Source organism: Pleurodeles waltl, chromosome 2_2, assembly GCF_031143425.1.
Source record: "Pleurodeles waltl isolate 20211129_DDA chromosome 2_2, aPleWal1.hap1.20221129, whole genome shotgun sequence".
Lineage (NCBI taxonomy): Eukaryota > Metazoa > Chordata > Amphibia > Caudata > Salamandridae > Pleurodeles > Pleurodeles waltl.
This window is the reverse complement of record NC_090439.1, coordinates 578,255,880-578,278,344: the sequence shown is the minus strand read 5'-3', so window position 1 is coordinate 578,278,344 and position 22,465 is coordinate 578,255,880. Positions and strand designations below refer to the sequence as shown.

The 22,465-nt window shown below is 42.0% G+C and overlaps 1 protein-coding gene across 2 annotated transcripts in view; it reads left to right on the top strand.

Moving 5' to 3' along the window:
- LOC138282476 (maternal DNA replication licensing factor mcm3-like) overlaps positions 1-4,447 on the top strand; it is a 315,678-nt gene extending 311,231 nt beyond the window's left edge. For both annotated transcript variants that reach the window (XM_069220088.1, XM_069220089.1), the window contains one exon: positions 4,102-4,447. In XM_069220088.1, the coding sequence (XP_069076189.1) occupies positions 4,102-4,300 (199 nt within the window). In that variant the 3' untranslated portion in view covers positions 4,301-4,447. The remainder of the gene's footprint in view (positions 1-4,101) is intronic.
- Positions 4,448-22,465: the final 18,018 nt, after the last annotated feature.

Here is a 22,465-nt window from a genome sequence, read left to right as displayed (position 1 = left end):
GTTGTGGCAACTCCTTTCTTATCTAGGGAGCCGTAGTCCCAAGAATCCTTTCTTGTATGGTGGTGCTGGTGCATTTCTGGTATGCTTTAAATTAGGTCAACTGATCTTTTTACCCTAGCTATAGTGTAGAGGAAATCAACATCACAATTAATCAACATTTAAATGTACAGTATGACCAATTTGACCACTCAAGGAAAACCCAAGTCTGGAATAAAGTTGAAAAGGTTTTATTTCAGACTCAAACTCCGGTTATTGTAGACGATTCTCAATGCAAAAATATATAAATACAGAATTTTCATTGAATATCCAAGGCACTGGAATAACCAATGCGTAATTAACATCCAACAGATTAAGCTTTTTATCAGTGCAATTCAAAACAAAAGCACTGAGACTTGATGTCCTAAAAATAAAAAATTAAAATGTTGATTGATGCAAATGCTTAGAAGAAACAATCACAATTATCTCATTTAAGTCTCACATCAATGGGATTTCCATTACGGTTGAAAGTTTTTTCAATTTCTTCTGTGCTGGCTACAAAACATGGGGACAAAAAGCAAAAAGGAAATAAAGGACAATGAATTTGGAAAAACATGTGGGGCAGAACAAACTAAAGTTGGCAAAAAGTAAGTAAAAAGGGAAGGTTTCAGTATGTCAGAAGCTCAGCCAAGAGTATTCTCATTGGTCAGGAAAGTCTCCCAGCAAAGCATTAGGAAGGTGCTGGGAAAGGGCAAGGATGCCTGTATCTCTCAGTCCTTGCAAGAAGTTCCCTCCTCCTCCTAAATCCAACTGGAAACAGTAAATTAAAGTCCAAGGTGAAAATTGATTTGTCCATAGATCACACCATGTTAGCCGGAAGGTTTAATTGTCCAGTTATAGCACATTATACAACAGGTATCTGCAACATCAGGAAAGGCCTCCATCCTTCAGTCTCCTGTATGACTTCGCAACAGTTGCATACTGCCATGTTCTCAGTTCCCCAGTGTACGGGATTCAAGGTTAATTTCTCAAGCTCTCTAGGAGTAAAACGATAGGACATCTATTTCCAAACTAACACTCTGGGAATGAAGGCTGAAAGAAAGAACACATTAACAGGAATAGAAAACAGTTTCTCGCACATTTTGTGAAATGGGTACCTTACAGGCCTTACATAGGCTAACCAAAGCAATTTGAAAATGGCACATTCATTTATGTCAAGTAAAGCAAATATAACATTGAAATTATGAATTAATACATTTTGTTTAGCGTTCATGTTACAGTAGATTTGCAAATTAAAATAGCTTAATACATTTCAATGGGAATTTTGGGGAACTACATTTTTGATACAACAATTAAAACATTTTATTATACAAATTCAGTATTGTTTCTTTGAAAACTATTCATTACCAATCCAAGGAAATGTGTGAAATCAAAATGACTATTCTTTTGTCAAAATATCTATACCACATCACATTATATCACTAATCTATATTGAATGCATGTTACCAGGGGCTTTCAGTGCACCGCTTCACAGTTAACTTGTTAGTTTCACACATTATGTAAAGTTTGTCACACACAGATCATTGTGACTTCAAAGGTAGCAATCAAATCTCTGCTACATCAGTCGTATGTTTTTTCTTTTTTTTTTTTTTTAAATCGCATTTTATTACTGAAATGTCTCTGTACACTGCATTGTAGTGGCTTGTGGCTACTCTGGCGCTGCATTAATGACTTCCCTCCAAGGTTGCCAAGGCACCACATTGCTTTACAGTAGCGGTTTCTCTGGTGTGATCTCAAGCTAATTTCCTGTTTGCCGCAGTTGCATGGGTGCCGGATTGCTTTGGTGTAGTGGCCGCTCTGGGCTACATTTCTTTGTTTCAGCAGTTGCTGGAGCACTGCGTTTGGACAATTACTAGGACCTGCATGGAGGGCTGACTTGAGTATTTTGTTCCTTCTCCCCTCCCTGTGCGATGATTGTACTTGTAGATAAATGTTTCAGGAAAGCATTCATTTAAATAACACTGCTGTATACCTGCTGAGTTCCGGAGGGGTTTCTCTCAATGCGCTTCATTTGTGAGGAGCACACTAGTACTAGGTTGTGCCAATAATGGCCTTAACTCCCTCCAAGGTGTACTGCTTTCGGATCAGTTGTGGCTCCTTCCTTAGTTTGCATAGACCCTCATCTGGCCCTTAAGATTTTTTTTAAAAAAGGGGTTTGGACCATCTTGTGAGGGCTGTATGTTTTTAAAGCAAGATGCTTTTATATTCTTCGAGCAAGTAATTATGAGATGTCATAAAGCATTTTGTTTTTTCACTCTTAAAGGATATTGTTTTTATTTATATGTACATTTAAGGGGCATCTAAGTGGCGGGCCCCTGCGATATACAAGAAGAGACTTCTGTGGTGTTGTAATTATGGTAATACATAAGTTTCCCCATAAATCTCCCTCTTCTGAAAGATTTCTGAAAGATCTGCAAGATCTGGTCAAGTCTGTGTCTGAGGCATATAATTGGCATTTTGGGATATTTCCTCCTTCTCAGGACTGTTCAACCTCTTCAGGTAGTGTTTTTCATTTTTATTATCTTCTTCCATTTCACCCTGGGCTTTGCCAGAGTATGACGATCAAGTGTTTGGGTTTTCTGCAGATTCCTCAACCCATAGAGTGAAGTACATCTTGAAGCAGGATCTAGTTCCCCAGTTAGAAAGGTGATAAAAATTTGTGAACACTTGCTTATCAGTCTTGCGACAAACAAATTCCTGGTTCAGTTTGGGCCACTCCACTAGAGGTATGGTTGCCTCTATATTCCAAATCAAGAGACCCATCCTGGGTTGAATGGACGGGTCTCTTGATTTGGAATATCTGCAAGGCTGCCACCTGGGCTTCTTATACCTTCATTACAAACTACAGATTGATTACATGCCGCTCAAGGTTCGGCATTTGTGTGTCTCATGGTATAGGATTCCATGACAAGGTAAAGTACTAAACTCCTTGGTTTGTTAATATTCACTAGTTTGATTCTTCCTTACTTGCCCCAGTACTTACAACCCACCCTCATTGGGTCCTTCATCAGAACTCGCTCAATGGTGTAGCAACTTAAGCCCCCTGCCCCCCACCTGCAATGTACATGGAGAGAGGCCACTCCACACAGTTGGTCCAGGGGCCTGCTACCCTTGCAAAGAAGTGGAGGGACCACCTCCAAAAAAGTCGGAGAGAGCAAGAGGTTTTATTGATCCAGGTCTTAGAAATGCAAAAACATATTGGGAAACAGTGACACAGGTATAGTGAATGGGCACATTCACTCAATTCTTAACTTCTGAGATGAATAAGGAAGGATTGGAGTAATGAAGATTATTGGTAAGTAATCCGCCGTTTGCAACACTGATGCAAGGAGATGAGGAAGCAGACCCTTGATTCCGTCATCAAAAAAAGCGGAAAGGATCTAAATGAATCATCTTTGATAGTGAATGACAAGCGTAGATCCACTGAAACACAGGCATAATGTTTTTCAACAGCTAATGTGAATGCAGACACTTGTAAGTGAAGTGCTACTGTAGTGACAGCATCATGATGCTCCAACAAGGGTTATTTGTTACTGTGATGGTTGTGGATTGCTATTGTGATCTGAATGCGCATCTCCTCCATCTTCATGGTAGCCGTAAAACCACGTTATATTTCCTGACTGTTTCCAGGCATGCAGCTGCGTAAGACTGGCAGTGTGGGCGAAGGGAGTTGTGGCCTGTTTCACAGTTCTGATTACTCTGTGCCTATTTGTGCTTTATACATTTCGGCTTCCACGAATGTTAGTGTGTCTGAAGGGAATCCTTAAAACGCACAACTCTTTGGCTACTGGCTTCAGGATTATTTGAAGCCAAACCTAAAGTGGGTCTTGATGTTTCTGCTCCTAACTAACGCACGCTTTTTGGAAATTGTTTTTAAGAAAAAGAAACCGTGTCGATGCAGATCCCCGCGAGACAACACTGATGTGAACGTGCTTCAGATCATGGAAGCTTTCTCTTGCTGATATGCCGCACTCGGCCTTATTGAGTGCTTGAGAAACTGCAGATATGTTGCAGGAATAATGTTTGCTCTGTCATCGGTCTGAAGCATGTACTTTTATTTTATAGAATAAAGGAGTTTAAAGCAGCGCTCCTGAAAGCTTTCAAGACGACCCGGTCTGAATCCATTGCTGTTGCGCAGCTTCTCGAAATTATCAACAAAGTCAACAACGACCCCTTCGACCACGATGAAGTGCAGAAGGCTCTGGAAACCATGCAAAGTGACAATCAAGTCATGCTTTCTGAGGATGTAGTCTTTCTGATCTAAGGCAACTATTTTCTTTGTATGTGTACATACAATATACCGATAATATATAAAATGTATAGTGTAACAGATTTATGAATTTATAGCAAATAGTTTTTATACTTTTGTAAAGTGATGCACGATATTCTTAAGAGCAAAATAAAAATTAACACATGCAGATTTTCTTGTAATGTATTTTGTCCACGGTCTGCATTGTTAGATTTGCATATGCAAATTCCGGAAGCCATAGTCTGTTGTTTGGTGCCCTGTATTCTATCGGCCAGTAGCTTCAATGAGTTGATGCGTGTATGATGCTCAGCTGACATGGTGTTAAGTGCAAGTTTATCTAGCTCCCCAAAAAGACACACGACCATCATTAAATCTTAAGAGCACGATAATGGGGAGCCTTCTCTTATGGGCAAGACTCCGACTCGAGCTCGGGAAAGTTGGTCAAAAGCAATAAACCTTCACGATAAAAAGGCACACACGTTCACCTGTCACATGAGGCCTAACTGGCTGAGTACTACCACTACACTACTGACAGGAATATGGGTAGATTAGAGAATGTTCTGCACTTAGCTATAGATTCCCAGATTCCAAAGAGCACGTGTCCATGGACAAACTCTTCTATGATCACATGTGATCCCATAGCACATCTTCATGGGACAGAGGCAATCTCTCAGATCGCAGTGCTAGTGTGCGCCTGCTGAAATGTATCTCTGCTACAATGGCCAAGTTTGGGAAACCGAAATCCGCAAGCTTAATTTACGAATCCATAATGCTACCTACACCACTCTGCTTTGGCAAAAACATGCCTTTCAAACATAGATCACGCTCATGTTATTATGCAACGACCAGTATGTCAGCCTTACTGGGTTTAAACGGTCGACGCTAAAGCCAAATAATTTTTCACTTCAGGTTTTTACAACTTCTGTGTTTTGTTTTTTTGCAAGAAGTGAGTTGCCATTCTTATGCAGCGATATGAGATTTGACCTACGTGCATTTAGTTTGGTGGTGTGCTCAGTATTACATTTCTTTGGATGAGCTTAAGTTTCGTTCATTTATGTGAGTGTAACATTGGCGACATTTGGGAGGTCGCAGCTCTGACCTCTGGCCTAACACCCCCAGGATCAGAAAAGACTCGCGGGCTCTTTTCTGACGAAGTGCAGCTCAATCAGGGGTTTCACTCCATTTAAAAATCAGCAGCTCTTGCATCCTACAGTGTCTGTGCGAGACATGAGTGCCTGGTGTTTGCTCTTTAAAAGAAACAAACATAACTAGCAAGTTGTTACATTGGGGAAACTCGCACCACATGACCATTTGTATTGGTTCCTCTCTGGGGAGTGGATGTGAATAAGTATGTGATTAATTATGGGCAGTGCTTTAAATGGAAATATAGAAGCGCAGGTACCCTCTATTTTGAGTACCTGTTTGCTCCTGAGAAGTGCCGGTACTCATACATTTGAATGTTTTCCTATAGTGCTGAGAAGTGCAGGTACTCGCATTCAAATTAAAGAAGTGTGGGTACTCGGTATCGGACAGTACCTGTCCATTTAAAGCTCTGATTATGGGTCTTCCCCCAGCCTCCGATAGGGGCCCCTACTCCAAATGCTTACCTAGCAAACCTCTGCTTCCTGAAGCAGAAAAAAACGATTGATGGTAGTACCACCACCGGTGCCCCACTTCAAAGTTGTGGTCCTCTTTGTCTGTCCCAGCTCACATTAGAGGTGCGAGGAGATTGGGCAAGGCAGGAGAATTGGCTAGTGTCTAGCCCTGCTACTGTAGTGCCTTGTGCTCCTTCGGTGCCTTGTTCTCCAGAATCAGTCTATCTTCCTGAACAGTGATCAGTTAAGAACTACACTCATCTGCTTTGATAAGCGAGAACTTCTCCCAGGGTCTTGTCTTTAACTAAGTTTCGATTTGGAGACATACAGCAACTTTCGCTCTTGGACTCTGGGATCCTCCTCTGTTATCTGCACGAAGGGTCGGACTCTGACAGATAAGACTCTGCACCAAAATAAAACTTCCCCATTAGTAAGCTAAACATGTGGCCTATGTTTGCAAATTGGGGCAGTTTCGAACATGAAACGACACGCTGTACAAGTGTTTTGCACGGTATGGGAGAGTTGGTTTTAATATTGGGGAAATTAGAAGTAAAAACTGGCCCAGAAGACCATAAAGCAGACCCAAAAACAGCCAAAAATAAAACGGCCCACACATTGATCTGTCAGACCAGCCATTTGGGCCTAGAGGCCTGTCCGACCTGCAGTCACAGCTCATGTGAGTGATAGGCAAAGAGGACATGGAAACAGTGTAGTTCAAGCAAGGAGACTAGTAATGGGGGGAGGTATGAGGCAAAGGAGCAGTGGATTTGAGATGCTTGGTAGTTGTATCTCCATATTCTATTGTGCACCAGCATTGAACTAACAACATTTAAATGTCCACTTTCTGTTAAATGCTTTTAGTCCCAATATCAGAAGCAATGTGCTTTCTTAAATTCATAGGTTCTCCAAAACTGGTTGGATTCCTGTGTTTGGTGATGCGGGGCACCTAGTTTGTCTTGACTACACTACATGTGTCTTATTTCAAGTAGGGGGAAACCTCGGGTGCTAAATGTGTAGCCGTCCAATAATGAGACCATATTTACCAGGTGGGTGCATATAAAGTGTAGTGAATTCTATCTTGTTTTAATGGGAAACAGGAGTTAGCTTAGCCTTCTGGCTTGCGGACATGTGCCCCTGTCACCTAGTGACTTTTACCCTACTTAGCTTGCTCTGTTTTAGCACAATTTAATTATATGTTTCCAAGATGGCTGCATTGTTTTTAGTTAGGCCAATGTTTTAGTTTCACGTTATCAGTGCTAGTGCGCTAAGGCATCAATACCAAGCGACAAAGATAAACAAACTGTAGGTATTAATATTAGGTACTTTCTCTCTTCACGCCTTCGAGGGAATTGTTTATACTTAAATTGCTGTTCCAAGCCAGTCTTATGTTTTGTTTGGGAACAGACCTACGTCAGGTGTCCGAGCAGATCTGTATAAATGCACCTCACTTAGATGGATAGTTAAAGGGATTCCAAACAGATGCTTTCGATGCTATGGATGCTGCACATTGCCTTGACGCTGACCCAGTCTTCGTGTCCCTACGTAGTCTGAGCTGGAGATCTAATTTCAAGATAACGAGGGTTGAGGGGGCTCTTCTCATGGACATGGCATTGGCAGATTAGGCTTAACACACCTAACTCTCTTTTAGGCTAGTGATTAGGTTTATCTTGATAGGGTATTAGGACATATTATACATCTCATGTCATTACATGTCATTGCAAGATGGTGGGGGTCTTTGTATTAATGACGCTTGTCTTCACAATTCTGTTTCCTGCATTGTTCATTATCCTTATAATTGCAGCACATGCAACTTATCATGGATTGCAGTTTTGTTAAATAAAACCTATTAAACTTCACTGCATCTCCTTCATTACCTGTGTGTGTTTTGAGAGATGTTGTTCATGTGAGAAAGGGATACTCTCCGTTTAACCACAACACTCCCTGAGATGTCACACTTGAGTCCATGTGTAAAGGCTGCTATAAATCACGTTTTACTGTTTGGGTTTTTGGGGAGGTGCTGATTGTGAGCCGGGAGGGTTGCAATGACCGTTGCGACTTGTAGGACTGGCAAAATAACCTACAAACAGAAGTACTGTCATCCTTAAACCAGCAGCCTTGCCTAGAGCAAGAATCAAACTAGGACATGGCCCCACCAGCGATGGTGTTTAGGCACTAATTTACGGATACCCTGATTATCACGGTCTCCCATTCAGCAGGTACACTAAGTACCATTATATGGAGACATCCGTGGTCTTGGGGAAGATCCTCCTCAGCTGAGCAGGGACCACCAAATTAGGCTGTAGGTTGTTAGAGCTCAAACCATTAAAAGGACTTTTTTCCCAACTTGGTGTGCCATCTCTTTACCCATTTCACAACATGGCTAACGTCATAGACATGCCTGAGAATGCTAGACAAGCATTAACTTTACACCTAGTAGTGCATGCCTTAAGAGAAGAGGGCGGGGATGTCACATTCATAGTGGAAGCTACAGAGCACTGGTCCTAGCCCTGGGAGTACAAGGTATCTGAACTGTCATCTACCACCGCTGCCTGGTTCCAAAGCAAACAGATTCATTTCCATTGATTATGTCAAACTTCACCATGTGGCAGATCCTGCACAGTAGACCAAGAGGTCCCTTTTGGTAGTTCCTGTTCCCCTCTCACTACCCAACAAGACGACATACTTCAAAATAGAAATAACACTACTTCTGACTACACAAGCATGTCCAACAGTGCAACAAATACCTCCTTGGCTGTGGGAAGGGTGGAAAACGAGCTCTTGCTGATTCCATTTACCACTTCACCGACAACACATGTCCAAGATGTGACTGTTTTCCACCCAACGCAACACAAACTGATGACACCATCTACTATGATCCTCCACAAGACTTCAATCAATCCAACGGTAACACTCCTGCGTTTGCAGAGACTGCTTCTGGTTACTTCATCGACATTGATGACCTCTTCAAATTCATTCACTCCTGCGATTGAAAATTTGGTTGTTTTCTACACCAACACTACACAGAATGACAACACCATCTACAATGAGCCTCCAGGTAAAGTGGATCCATCCACCAGTAATGCACCGGCTCCTGTGTTTGCAAAGTCTGCTTCTGGTTATTTCATCAACCTTGATGACTTTTCCTCGACTTCATCTGCACCTGCTACTGAAACGGTTTCAAAGACATGTAAGCTGTATCTATGGCTTAAAAATAACTATTAATTCACCCGTGGAACTAGGTTCTGCTTAACATTTTTTGCATTGTTTCTATGAATTGAATTCATGACTGTTTTCTTTTCACTTATAAATGGTCATTACCTTCCTGAACGCTCCTCTATTTAGCCTGTGGATGAAGTCCTAACTCCATATCATTCCTCACTTAAGGTCCGTAGAGACTGGCCCTGCTGAACATTTCAGCTGTAACAATTCATGATGGGATTGTGTGGGACAACGTTCAATTTGATATATACGGGCCTAGTAAGGTTATTCAAATTCCATACGTCTTCAAAATTTCTATGACTTATGTAATTACACCTGGTGTTCTATCTGATGATTGGGATGGCCAGACAGTTGATTTTATGTTAACTGAAATGAAGGAGTATTCTATATTTGAAAGTGATGATATATATACAAATACAAAGAATTAACGAGAAATGTTCTGCTATAACAACTGGGGACATTACTACCTGTACCGTGCCACTAGACATAGACCAGTATTTAACTACACACAGTGGGAATACTGTTCAACACCACCTGTGGGGAGCCCAAAACGCTATCCAGATATTTTTTTTTTCATTTTTCTGGGCATGACACAACATCCAGAGTTGTATTATTTCAAATTACGGCCTTCAAAAATTAAGAAAATTTTGCTAACTGATACAACACTGATTTATTCAGATTACTTGTTTCCTGTCTTGCAGTTGAAGGTTACGAATACTAGAGGAACACTGTTGATTTAAAGAGTGTCTGGGGAAGCTTTATTTAGAGCATGCCTGATTCCTGTGCAAATGATCTTTTAAAATGAAACCATTCAACAGACATTGTGTCTGGGGTTAGCAAGAATAAAAGAATTGAACACGCCCTGTATCCCCAAACCGGCAAAATTTTATAATTGACAATCCTTCCTGAATGTCACCAAGGAAAAACTAGATGCAAAGTTTCAGGCTGGTAGTTTCCAGTCCCAGTGGCTAATTTGGCCAGTAGACACAAATGGTTGTCAGGCAAGTTTTGTGAATTCCTAAGGGGGTTTCAAGATTAGCCGACCAGACCCTTGATTTGTCTTGGGTCAACACGCAGGTATAGTTACAACATGCAGTGTGGGTCAGCTGGGCCACCAGTGGGTACATACTAACACGTTAGGCACAGTTAAAGAACATCTTAACACTCTTTCAGAAGATATAGACTTGCAGGACTTCTTGTTAGGTCCTAGAAAGCAACGCTCTAAAAGATTCATCTATGCCATATATAATGAGATCTGGAAGCTTTCTCAGATCGAAGCAGCTGCACTTTTAAGGCAGATAGATGAAGAAAATTTAGAAAAGGCTTTAGCTGTTGTCGACAATGGAATGAAAACTGTCCAACAGGATTTATTCCCTAACAAACAGTGTCGTCTGCAATTGATATCATTCAGATAGACATGTCCCTTTTATATCATGGGCAAAGTCAGGTGCGTTCCATCATGCAGTTAGGTTGGACGTTTCAGACTTTGAAAAATGGCCACGTTCCATGGAAATACATTAATGGTAGTGACTTGTTTACTGCTTTTAATTTATCCAAAGAACAGACAATGCCTAAAAGGGAAGCAAGTTTTACCATGCTTCATATAGAAAAGTTAGAAGTTGCCTTTCACAGATTAAGAAAGTCCATCAACAGTATGGCTCTTACACAGCATTATTCTGCCTATTTCCACTTTTTGTTTCTCAAAATACCTGAAACATCTTGCCGTGGGCAGGTACAAGCAGCTAGGTGATAGCTATATTAAAGAATAGTAGGAGTTACCCTTTGAATACAAATGTCTGAACGGCGAAACAGAGGTCTTTCTCAGTGGAAGCAAATCTGAGACAACTGTTAGTCATTCAATGATCTGCAAGCAGGTGTCCCTTTACGGCCTTACAATGCGGGGGTCATGAACTTTGCCTATTTTCTGAAGGGTACTCCCATCCCTTTGATTCAACCAGTATTTCATGTACTTTCAAATGTAAGTTGTGGTGCTGAGTGACCAAAGCTGTTGCGGTATGCAACCAGGAATTGCCTATGCAATTTCAGTCTCTAAGGTCATTAAATGTTGTAGACACGTTTTATTCCCCTCCACACAAGAGATAAATGTATCAGAATTGTGGCCTGACATTGATACTGCTATTGTGAATTATGCTAAAGTGAGCAGACTAAAGGCGCTACTGTTCCAAAAACAAGTTGCGTGGACATCGGCTAGAGAGACGTATGCTCTCCAGATAGCAAGATGATCAGCCGAGATACAATCCTTATTAAATGCAGACTTCCCCAAGCACTTTGGAGAGCTGGTATCCAGAATTTTCAACACCTCAAGCACTACGGGGATTGTCCACTTCATTAAGGCTGTTAGTCTGGAAGTTGGACACAAATCCAGACCCGTCTTCAGTCATCCAATCACCCATTCATTCACTCTTTTCAAGTGTGTTTGGTGGCTTTCCTATAATTTTGGCATTAATAGGTGGAGTGCTGCTGCTATTTCTTCTGATTTGCAGTGGTTGTCTCTTTCCAGCTACACAAAGCAATGGAGCCACTGCCACCAGCTCAGCTGTGCCGTGAACGCATGGTTCAGGTCTTTAATGCTCCGTTGCTGGAAGAATTGGAGCGTGGTTGGTCAGTCATTCCAACCAGTCCTATGGTGTGTGCAGCCAGTCTTTCACTGCCTGTGGTGCCTCTTTGAACGTTTGCCTACAGTGTGTCTTGCTGTTATGCCAGTGCCACCTGTGGACCAAGAACTGCTGATGCCACCAATGAGTTCATTCACGATTGTGCCCCTTGAGACGAAGGCTGATTCGCGAGGCCACTTGTGAGCTGCCCTTGGTGAACGATCTTGCTCTTTTTGACACTATGGAGAATGCCACACCTGTAGGTGGACCTGTACAAGAGATTTTTACGCACTACTGCTCCGTGGATCCATCTGCCTAGCCTGTCATCGATCTAAAATCTGACAATGTGGCCTCTTTCCTGAGGTCCTTTCCATTCAATGGCTTTGAAGATGCTCTTCAAGTTCATGACTACAGTTAAATGAATTTGATGAATGGCTTATCTCACAAAATTTAAAAGTTTGCATTTATTGCCCTTACTTTGGCCTGCTGTGCTTGTCATGGTCGAAATTATATCCTTGTATGTTTTTAACTGTTTTTTAACGTGTTTTTAAGATACAAGTTTAGCTAGTTTTTATGATTTTAGCTTTTTAGTCCAGAGCATTTTTAGTTTGGACTAATTCACCTTCAATGGCATCATTCTATGGTGTCATACTTGTTACGGCTATGGGGAGGGTGTAGTAAATGCTATCTTGTTTTAATGGGAAACGGGAGTTAGCTTAGTCTTCTGGCTTGTGGACCTGTGCCCCCGCCACCTAGTGACTTTTACCCTTCTTAGCTTGATCTGTTTTAGTGCAATTAATTAATTTTGTTTCGAAGATGGCTGCATTGTTTCTAGTTAGGCCAATGTTTTAGTTTCACGTTATCAGTGCCACAGCGCTATGGCGTCAAAATCAAGTGACAAAGAAACAAACTGTAGGTATTCACATTAGGTACTTTCCCTCGTCACGTCTTCGAGGGAATAGTTTACATAAATTGCCGCCCCAAGCCTGTCTTGTTATCTATTGTTTGGGAACAGACCTATGTCCGGGTTCTGAGCAGATCTGCATAAATGCACCTCACTTAGATAGCCAGAGGGATTCTGACCACATGCCATTGCTGCTATCGATGCTGCAAGTCGCCTTGATGCTGACCCAGTCTTCGTGTCCCTACGGAGTCTGAGCTAGAGACCTCATTCCATGGTAACGAGGGTTGGGGGTTCTTCTTATGGACATGGCATTGGCAGATATTAACACGCCTAGCTCTCTTTTAGGTTAGAGATTAGATTTATCCTGCTAGGGTATTAGGATATATTATACATCTCATGTCATTACATATCATTGTAAGATGGTGGGGGCCTTTGTATTAAAGACTCTTGTCTTCACAATTGTGTTTCTTGCATTGTTCATTATCCTTATCATTGCAGCCCATGCAACTTATCATAAATTGCAGTTTTGTTAAATAAAACCTATTGAAAACTTCACTGCATCTCCTTCATTGCCTGTGTTTGACTGAGACAAGAATAAAGGGGTAGTAAGGGTGAAGGAGGCCGCACCTCCAGGGAGTATACACAGTAAGTAAAAAAAAAATATAAAAGTATTACAGGTTATAAATGGTGCAAGTGGTGAGGTGCCTTACTACCCATGAAGCACAAATGTGTCTAGCCATACACCACATACGATAAGCAATATAAGACCAGAGCACACGGTGTGAAAAACAATCCTATAAGTAAATTAGTATCCAAGGTATGCAGATATAGTTGAAGAAAAAACACGTAAGTATCCCACGTTCTTGAAAGGAAGTTTCTTTAATTGAAGACGCAGTGTTTCGTCACGCAGGTGACTTTTTCAAGGCTAGACAGCTGAGCATAGTTGAAAAAGAATTAAAACACTTCGAGTATTTGTGTTGAATTCACATCTGAAATTAGGCTGGTAGTTCAAGCGTGTTGTGATGGTAAAAGTCAATATAGTAGAGTAAGAGCTGTAGTTATTAGGACCCTGATAAGTCCAAATGTGCAGTCCACGTACGGCCGTAAACAGTCCGGTAACCAGGAGTCTCCTTATGTTATTCCCATTAGGTCTACACCCCAACCGCAGCCACAATATCCTGTCAAACATGAAGTGAAAGCTCCGGTGAGGGAAATACTCACCCAGCTTGAGTACCAGGGAGTAATTGAGCCCTGTACATCTACAATGTATAACCCGTTATTCCCCGTTGCAAAGCCAGACCATTCATACAGAATAGTAATTGATTACAGACATCTAAATAGTCATACACACACATATGCTATACACAACTCACATAGCACAGCACTAATAAACAATATAGTGCGTAAAAAAATATAAAACATTAGACATATCTAATGTTTTTTTCTGCCAGAACTTAGCACACGAAAGTCGGGACCTGAGTGCATTCTCATGTGCCTCTCAAATGCTTTTGTCGTTTACCTCAAGGCTATAAAAACAGCCTGGGGCTATTTTGAGTCCGAGTAACATCAACATTACATGATATTGATCCCGAGGTGTTATCCTATGTGGCTGACATATATCTCACAGACGACAACCACAACATTCATCTTGCAAGGGTCGATCGGATCATTTTGGAATTTGCAGACATCAGTTACAAATTCAACTTTAAGAAAAACAAGATCGCCTTTCTCAGTGTACTGTTCCTGGGATATCAGCTATCAAACGAGGGAAAGAGCCTGGCCGGCACTTTCTAGAGAAATGTGCTTAACTGCACCCTCCAAACACCCTTAAGAAATTGCAGTCACTACTAGGTTTCTTTAATTTTGGCAGAACATACATTCCAGATTATGCACAACGTATCAAGCCACTTTGACTTGGTTCAGCCCAATTTTTCTAGCAGACACTGGATAGTTTGTACACACATGCATCCTTAGGGAAATGCAACAGGACACGCTAGAAGCTAAACTTTACACACACGTGATAATAAAACAAATTTGGTCATCAGAATAATTGCTGGTGCCAATGGATTTACCTATGTCACCTTCAACGAGGGTGACACGGTACCGATAGCTTATAAATCACATTAATACTCTAATGTAGAACAACGTTTTGCTCCTACAGAAAAGATTCTGACGGCAGTTCAGATGGCCATCATAAAAAAGAGGCCACTTGCCAAGGGGAAGCGTATTATTGTTTTCTCCCCGGTGCCAGACTGAGGCTGTCACCAAAGCAAGCGTTCCTAACGCTAAAGCATTACATCCACGTTGGATTCAATGGGCAACGTCTCTGATCGCCACTGATCTCAATTACATTTTTGATCCAAAACTTCAGACACAAGAGTTTCTCCAGTACGAACAAGAGTAACCCGCTCCTCTAAATATCTTGCCACTGGACAGGTACCATACTGTCATATACACTTATGGTTCAGCACAACCGGCTTTAGGTACTAATTATCAATACTCCACAGCCGTGAGCGGAGTGATGGAAGATGGAGTCTTCCACTGTCACAATACCCACATGCAGACCCTAGGGGACTGCACAGCCCAGTTGGCTAAAATTAAAGCTCTTCTACTAGCGCTCGAACATACTGAGCCAGGAGGCCTGACTTTAATAGTCTGTGACTTATAGTACTGCGTTCAGTCATACAATGACTATCTCAATCATTGGAAGCTGAACAGGTTTAGAGATTCTAAAGGGAACACCATTAAACACAAAATAGTGTGGGGGAGGGTGGCTGATCTTAAGGATAAGCTACAGTGTGTCCATGTAGTACATACAATGGGCCACCAACGTGTAGAAGTACACGTTACTGCCAATACGTTGGCTGACGAGCCGGCCAAAGCAGCAGTAGCTAGGGCTTCTGTGGCTGCAGTGACTCGTTCACAAACGAGATTGGATAATGAAGTACTGACTGCCGTGAAAGCTTCGGCTGCAGGCAAGCCCCTTCCAAAGGGATACCCTACAAACTATACTTACCATATCAGTGCACAGAATGTTGCCTATGCAACAATTCCTGGGGTTGGAGATCGTGTGATCCCCAATGAAGACCAGAGATTAGATCTAGTAAAAGCGGCGCATGAGGGTGTCGCTTCTGCACATGCTGGTATATCGGCCACGATAACACTCTTACCGAAACGCTTCTGGTGGCCTGGTCAATGCAGACGGACAAAGCAGTATGTCCTTTGCTGTGACATTTGGCAGCATATAAAGGGCTCTAATATCAAACGCCCACCGCAGACATCCCTCTTAGTGTCCAATAGGCCACTACAGTGTGTGTACCTGGACCATTATGGTCCCTTACAGCCTGATGGTGCATACAAATATATTCTAGTCGCTGTAGATTCTTGTTCTAGATTCCAGTGGTTATGGCCACAGCGGTCGGCTGATGATCAGACTGTTGTAAAAGACTTGCTGATCTTTATCGGTACATATAGGGTTGCAGCATTCAATTCGGACCAGGGACCTGCATTTGCCTCAAAGGCATTCAGGGACACCATGGGGACGATGGGTGTTGAACTCCATTACTCCTCACCATACCATCCAGAGGAAAATTTGGTCATGGAGAGGCGGAATCGTGATCTAGAGCAGTCCTTAACAGCTTGTGTATTAGGTTCAGGCTGCAGTTGGTTACATCACCTATATGGGGTCCAGAGAGCACTGAATAATCTGCCAAGACGGTCCTTGGGAGGGGGGGGGGGACGCACTCCTTATGAGGTTCTCTTTGGGATACCAATGTATGTCCCAGATCTTGATGCCTCTGGTTTGGTGGCAGCAGAAACACTATTTGACATAAATGAAGGTCTCACTGTCTTACAGGAGCTTCAGCAATTTTGTGATGATAAATCATCTACCAGTGCTGCCACTTTAGGAATAAGGGATTTAGCGAAAACTTTGACTGGCTGGATTCCTAAAATTGGGGATCTGGTTCGTAAGAAGATTGCTGTGTAGAAGGAATTTGGTCCATCATACAGAGCACCTGTGCCGGTCTGGGGAATACAAAGTACCAGGACTGTCATCTTACCACCACTGCCTGGTTCCCGAACGAACAGATTTATCTCCATTGATGACAGCAAAATACACCTTGTGGCAGATCCTTCACAGTAGATCAAAGAGGTCCCTTGGGTGGTTCCCGATCCCCTCTCACTACCAAACAGGATATACATCTATATAGTAGGATGAACACTACTACGGACTATGCAACAATGTCCAATGCTGTTCCAGACACCACCTCGACCATGGGGAGGGCGGAAAATGAACTTTTGCTAGTTCCAGTAACCACTTAGATGACCACTCCTGTCCAATATTTGGCTGTTCTTTACACAAACACTTCACAGACTGTTGACACTGTCTATCAAGAGCCTCCACATGAAGTGGACCAAAGTACAGATAATGCACTGGCTCCCGTGTTTGCAGAGACTGCCTCTGGCTATTTCATTGACATTGATGACTTTTCTTCAGACTCATCCACTACTGTGATTGACAATGTTTCAACAAGACGTAAGCTGTATCAATGGCTTCAAAAGAACTATTTGAAATACCCGTGGAACTATTTATGGTTCTGTTTGAAATTTTTAGCATTATTTTAATGGATTGGTTTTGTGACTGTTTTCTTTTTGCTTATAAATGGCCACTATATTCCTGATCGCTCCTTTGTTGAGCCTGTTGATGAAGTTTTAACTCCATATCATTCCTCACATAAAGTCTGAAGAGACTTGTCCCATGTAAATGTTACAGCAATACCGATTTCTGATGGGATTGTGTGGGACAAAGTTCCCTTTGATATATACGGGCCTACAGTGATTATTCAAACACCATACGTGTTCAAAATATCTATGACAGATGTAATTACAACTGATGTTGTATCTGATGATTGGGGTGTCCAAACAGTTGATTCCATGCTAACTGAAATGAAGGACTATTCCACTTTTGAAAGTGATGATGTATATGAACATACAATGAATTATGGGGAAATGTTCTGCTATAACAATTGGGGACATTACTACCTACACAGTGCCACTAGACATAGATCAGGATTCAACTACACACAGTGGGAACAGTGTTCTAAACCACCAATATACCCAAAATACTATAGTGATAAATGTACATCTTTTTCTGGGCATGATACAAAAAAAGCAGAGTCGTATTATTTTAAAATACCTCCAGCACAAATTAGGAAAATTTTGCTAACTGATACAAAACCGATTTATTCAGATCCCTTTGTTTCCCGGCTCGCAGTTGAAGGTTACGAATACTGGAAGAGCACTATTGACTTAAAGTGTATGGGGAACAAAAGATTGGCAGATACAGGGTAAGGAAGCTTTATTTTGATATGCCTGATTCCTGTGCAAATGATTTTCTTAAATGATACTATTCAGCAGACGTCATGTCTGGGGTTAGCAAAAATTAAAGACATGAACACGCCCAGTATCCCCACTCCGGCAAGGTTGAAAGATTGGCAATATTTCCTTAATATCACTGAGGAAAGGCTAGATGCAATGGTTAAGGCTGGTACCTATAATTCTTCACTTTCCAGTCCCGGCGGGTGGTTAATATGGCCCACTGACACTGAGTGTCAAGCGCGTTTCCTGAACTCTTCAGTGTTTTTTTCAATTAACAGGCCAGACCCTCGCTTTGTATCGGGTCAACATACAGGTATAATTATGACATACAGTGTGGGAAAATTGTGGCAGCAATGGGTACAGACTAACACGTTAGCCGCAGTTAAACATCTAAACACTCTTTCTGAAGATGTAGATTTGCAGGATTTTCTGCTGGGTCCTAGAAAACAGTGCTCAAAAGGTTCCTATATGCTATGTACAATGAAATGTGTAAACTTTCACAGATTGAGGCTGCTGCGTGTTTAAGGCAATTCGATAAGGAAAAGTTAGAGAAGGCTTTAGCAGCTGTCGACATCGGCATGATTACTTTGTCCAACAAGATTTATTAGTTATCAAATATAGTGTTGTCTGCTATTGATATCACTCAGACAGACTTGTCCGGTTATATCATGGACAAACACAGCTACGCTTCATCTTGTAGCTGGGTTGGACTCTACAGACATTGAAAAATGGCCATATTCCACAGAAGTACATTAACGGGAGTGAATTCTTCACTGCTTTTAATTTTTCCAGATAAGTTGCCCTTCACGGTAGCAGAGTCCTTCAACTATCTGGCTCTTATATGGCATAATTACTTTACCCATTTCAACCTTTCGTTTCTCGAGCTGCCTGAAACATCTTGCAGTGGGAAGGTACAAGCAACTAGGAGATAGCTATATTAAGGAAGAGTGGGATTTGCTCTTTGATTATAAATGTTTGAACGGCGAAACAGAGGTCTTTCTTAGCGGAAGCAAATGTGAGACTGCTGTTAGTCATTCAATGATATGTAAGCAGGTGTCCCTTCATGGTCTTTGCAATGCGGGGTCGCAAACTTGGCCTGTTTACTAAAGGGTATTCCCGTCCCTTTGATTTGCCAGGTATTTCATGTACTTTCCAATGGAAGTTATGTGGTACTGAACGATCAAAGTTGTTGCGGTATGCGACCAGGAATTGCCTACGCAATCTCGGTCTCGAAGGTCGTTACGTGTTGTGGACATGTTTTATTCCTCCCCACACAAGAGATAAAAGTATCTGACATGTGGCCCCACATAGATACTATTAATGTGAACTATGACAAGCTGAGCAGGCCAAAGGCGCTATTGTTTCAAAACAGGTCGCCTTGACATTCGCAAAAGAGACAAATGCTCTCCAGATTGTGAGATCATCAGCCAAGATACAATCCCTATTAAATACCAACTTCCCCAAGCGCTTTGGAGAACTGGTATCCAGAATATTCAATGCTTCGAGCACTAATGGGATTGTCCATTTCTTTAAGGCTGTCAGGTCTGGTTTCGTGTCCATCTTCCAGACTGTCTTAGGAGTCATACCGTCGGCCATCCACTCGCTCTTATATATAGAAGAGCATATTAGTCTTAAAGGAATCCCCTTTCTATACGCTTATGTCCTGTGGTACCTCTGTTCTTATCTCAATGCTGAACAGCTTTTTCAGTGTTTTGCGACTCGCCATGTGCTCATTCATCACAGCTCATTTTTAATTTCAAATTGTTGCCAATATTCTAGTCTATACCAGTGTTCCTTATAAGTTGTGGGGACTCCCAGGAGTCCGGCACACCTATTCAGGGGGTCTGTGCACCAATATGACCTCTAGCGATAATTATTTTGTCAATCATAGTCATTTTAAACTAAATGACTGCATGAGGATGGCCCCTCCTACAAAGGTAAAGCGCGCCAAGTACCACTAATACTTACTTGAAGTCTACTGAAGTGCTTCCCCAGTGTATTTAATGTTTTAATACAAACCATAAAGATGTTTAAAGAAATAATCGTAAGCCTTTAAAAAAAACTTTTTGTCAGAGGCTGATAGATCGTTGAGAACAGAGCAGATGTGAATTTGTAGTCAGTTTGTATTCAAACACACTCAGACCCAACTACCAATCCTCTGCTGACATAAGTTTTTCATTGCTTATATTTAGTCTAGAAAATCGTAAACATCTGTACACTTAGAGGGCCAGTGTTCTAAGTGCCCAGGAACCTGTGCAGTTAGATTTCACAAAAGACCCTTCCAGACTGCCTGTTCTCCCAACCTGCCTTACATGTGCAAGCACTTCCAGGCACCTGCACTTCTTATATTGGAAATGGGTGAATGTCTGCAGAGCCAAGATACTTCCAGCCAGTGGCGTAGCGTGGGGGGGTGCAAGGGGGGCCGGCCGCAACATCTTGGGGGGGGGGGGGACTCGAGTGCTAAAATCCACGGGTTAGGGGGCGCAAATTACTTGCCTTGCCCCGGGTGCTGACAACCCACGCTACGCCACTGCTTCCAGCCGCAGAGTACCATTTCCCAGTGTGCAGCATGTTCAGCTGGTCTGGGTTTTACGTAATCATCTTTTAACATAAAGATCTTGCATTCTCTCCAGCTTTGGGTTCATCAAGCTCGATTGTTGCCCTGTTTCTGTCTGAGGCCAATGTCAATCCAGTTGCTACTTCTGTCCCACACCTTCCACTCTTATTTGATTTGATTACCTGTTGATTTTTTTTTTAATACAACCTGGGATTTATACTAGTGTGTAGTTGCGCTTCTGTTTAAATATCCAGTTGGAGAGGAAAATAGATGTGCGGAGTTCATATTGTGTGCACTTGCTTGTATATTTTCTGTGTATTATTGTGAGGTTCGAATTGCAGAAGTGGCTTGGGAGGTCATCAGCTTCCAGTTGTGATTCACTGGGAATCATGAAAGTCAAAAGTTTAAGACCCACTGGTCTGTACAAAACGGCCACCATTTATAAGCAATGTTTGCATTGGGTACTTGCAGCACCACCCCTTCCAGCCGTGTCAGTTTCTCTTTCCTGTAATGTGCATTGCAACTATTTTTCGTTGTCTGGCTCAATTCATTCTGGCCTTGTAACAGTTTCCTGTGCTCAATGATGCCAGTGATATTGTCTTTCGGTCGTTCTCTATCTTCACAAGGTGACATTGTTTTTACTTATTGTCGCTCCTCTAAGTCTCTGCCCCCACATCTAACCTAGTGTGACTACACCCATATGTTTGTACCTCTGTGACTTTTCTACAGGCATTCATGATTCTGAGAATAAAGATTGACAAAGTTAGGTCAGTGTTGCCGCCTATAAGCGGAAAATGCCTATCATACACACCCAGGCCCTTCACCACTTGTCTGAATACTTCCAATCTACAGTAGTCTGCTGTCAGCGCTTAAAGTTGTCGCCATAAAATCTCATGGGAGCTTTCAGCCCTCCATCTCCATCTATTGGTCTGTTGCAGTGCCGTTCACATTTTACTTCTGCTCACCAAATCAAACAGCACGGGACAGTGGGTCAGTCAACCTAATCTATTGGCACTGAATGAAGGCATGTGTGTACAGATGCTAAAGAGTACATTTTTCCCGGAGCTTGTGCGTTGATGTCTGAATTGTATTACCTTTTTTTATTTTTCACATTTTACTATAGCAGAAGCTCTACAGACACTGCTACAGGGCCAGTTATGTTGCTTGACGTGTTCTGCATCCCATGCGGTCACCGCTGGTGATGGCCATCTTGGCAATTACCTTTTTAAACCAACAGTGCATGCATGGGGGACCGGATTTTGAATGTTTTCTTAATATTTTACTAAAACCCATTCTGAGATGGGTGACTATGCATATACACTTATGGTGGCAATTACTAAATGGGTACTAGTAAATAGAAGAACAAATATTCAGAGAGAGCCATTGTCAGCCATCTTGAATTGGGTTTTGATAAGCAAAGCCACTATGTAAGCAGCTAAAGGCTGATCTGTTGCCTTTGCTAATGCAGGTTTTGTTCATGTGAATTAGTTGGCATTCAGGAGAAAAGGGCAGTAATCAACTCGGAAATCTAGCCAATGCCAGGTAATCTGACACAGTTTAGACCTCAGACATTCCTATCGGGTATCTCTTGCAGTAGGCAACAGATAGCCTGGTCAGACTGAAGAATAACTAACTTGTCTGCCTTACCCGTTGATAGCATAAACATTAGCGTGGAAAGTAGAGAAGCTCCTCCCTAGTTTGTTGCCATTACCATCTCCTTAAGCATTGAGAGCATCAATTGACCTCTCCTTGAAGGCAGAAAAGCTTGAGGGCTAATGGTTTGGATGGCAGATATATAATGTCAACTATACCACATAGTGTCACACCAATTAAATTGCCCTTTTAACAAATTAGACTGGAGTTAGAAAAGGACTGGGAAATGCTTTCCCAAAAGAAAGCTTGATGCCTTAA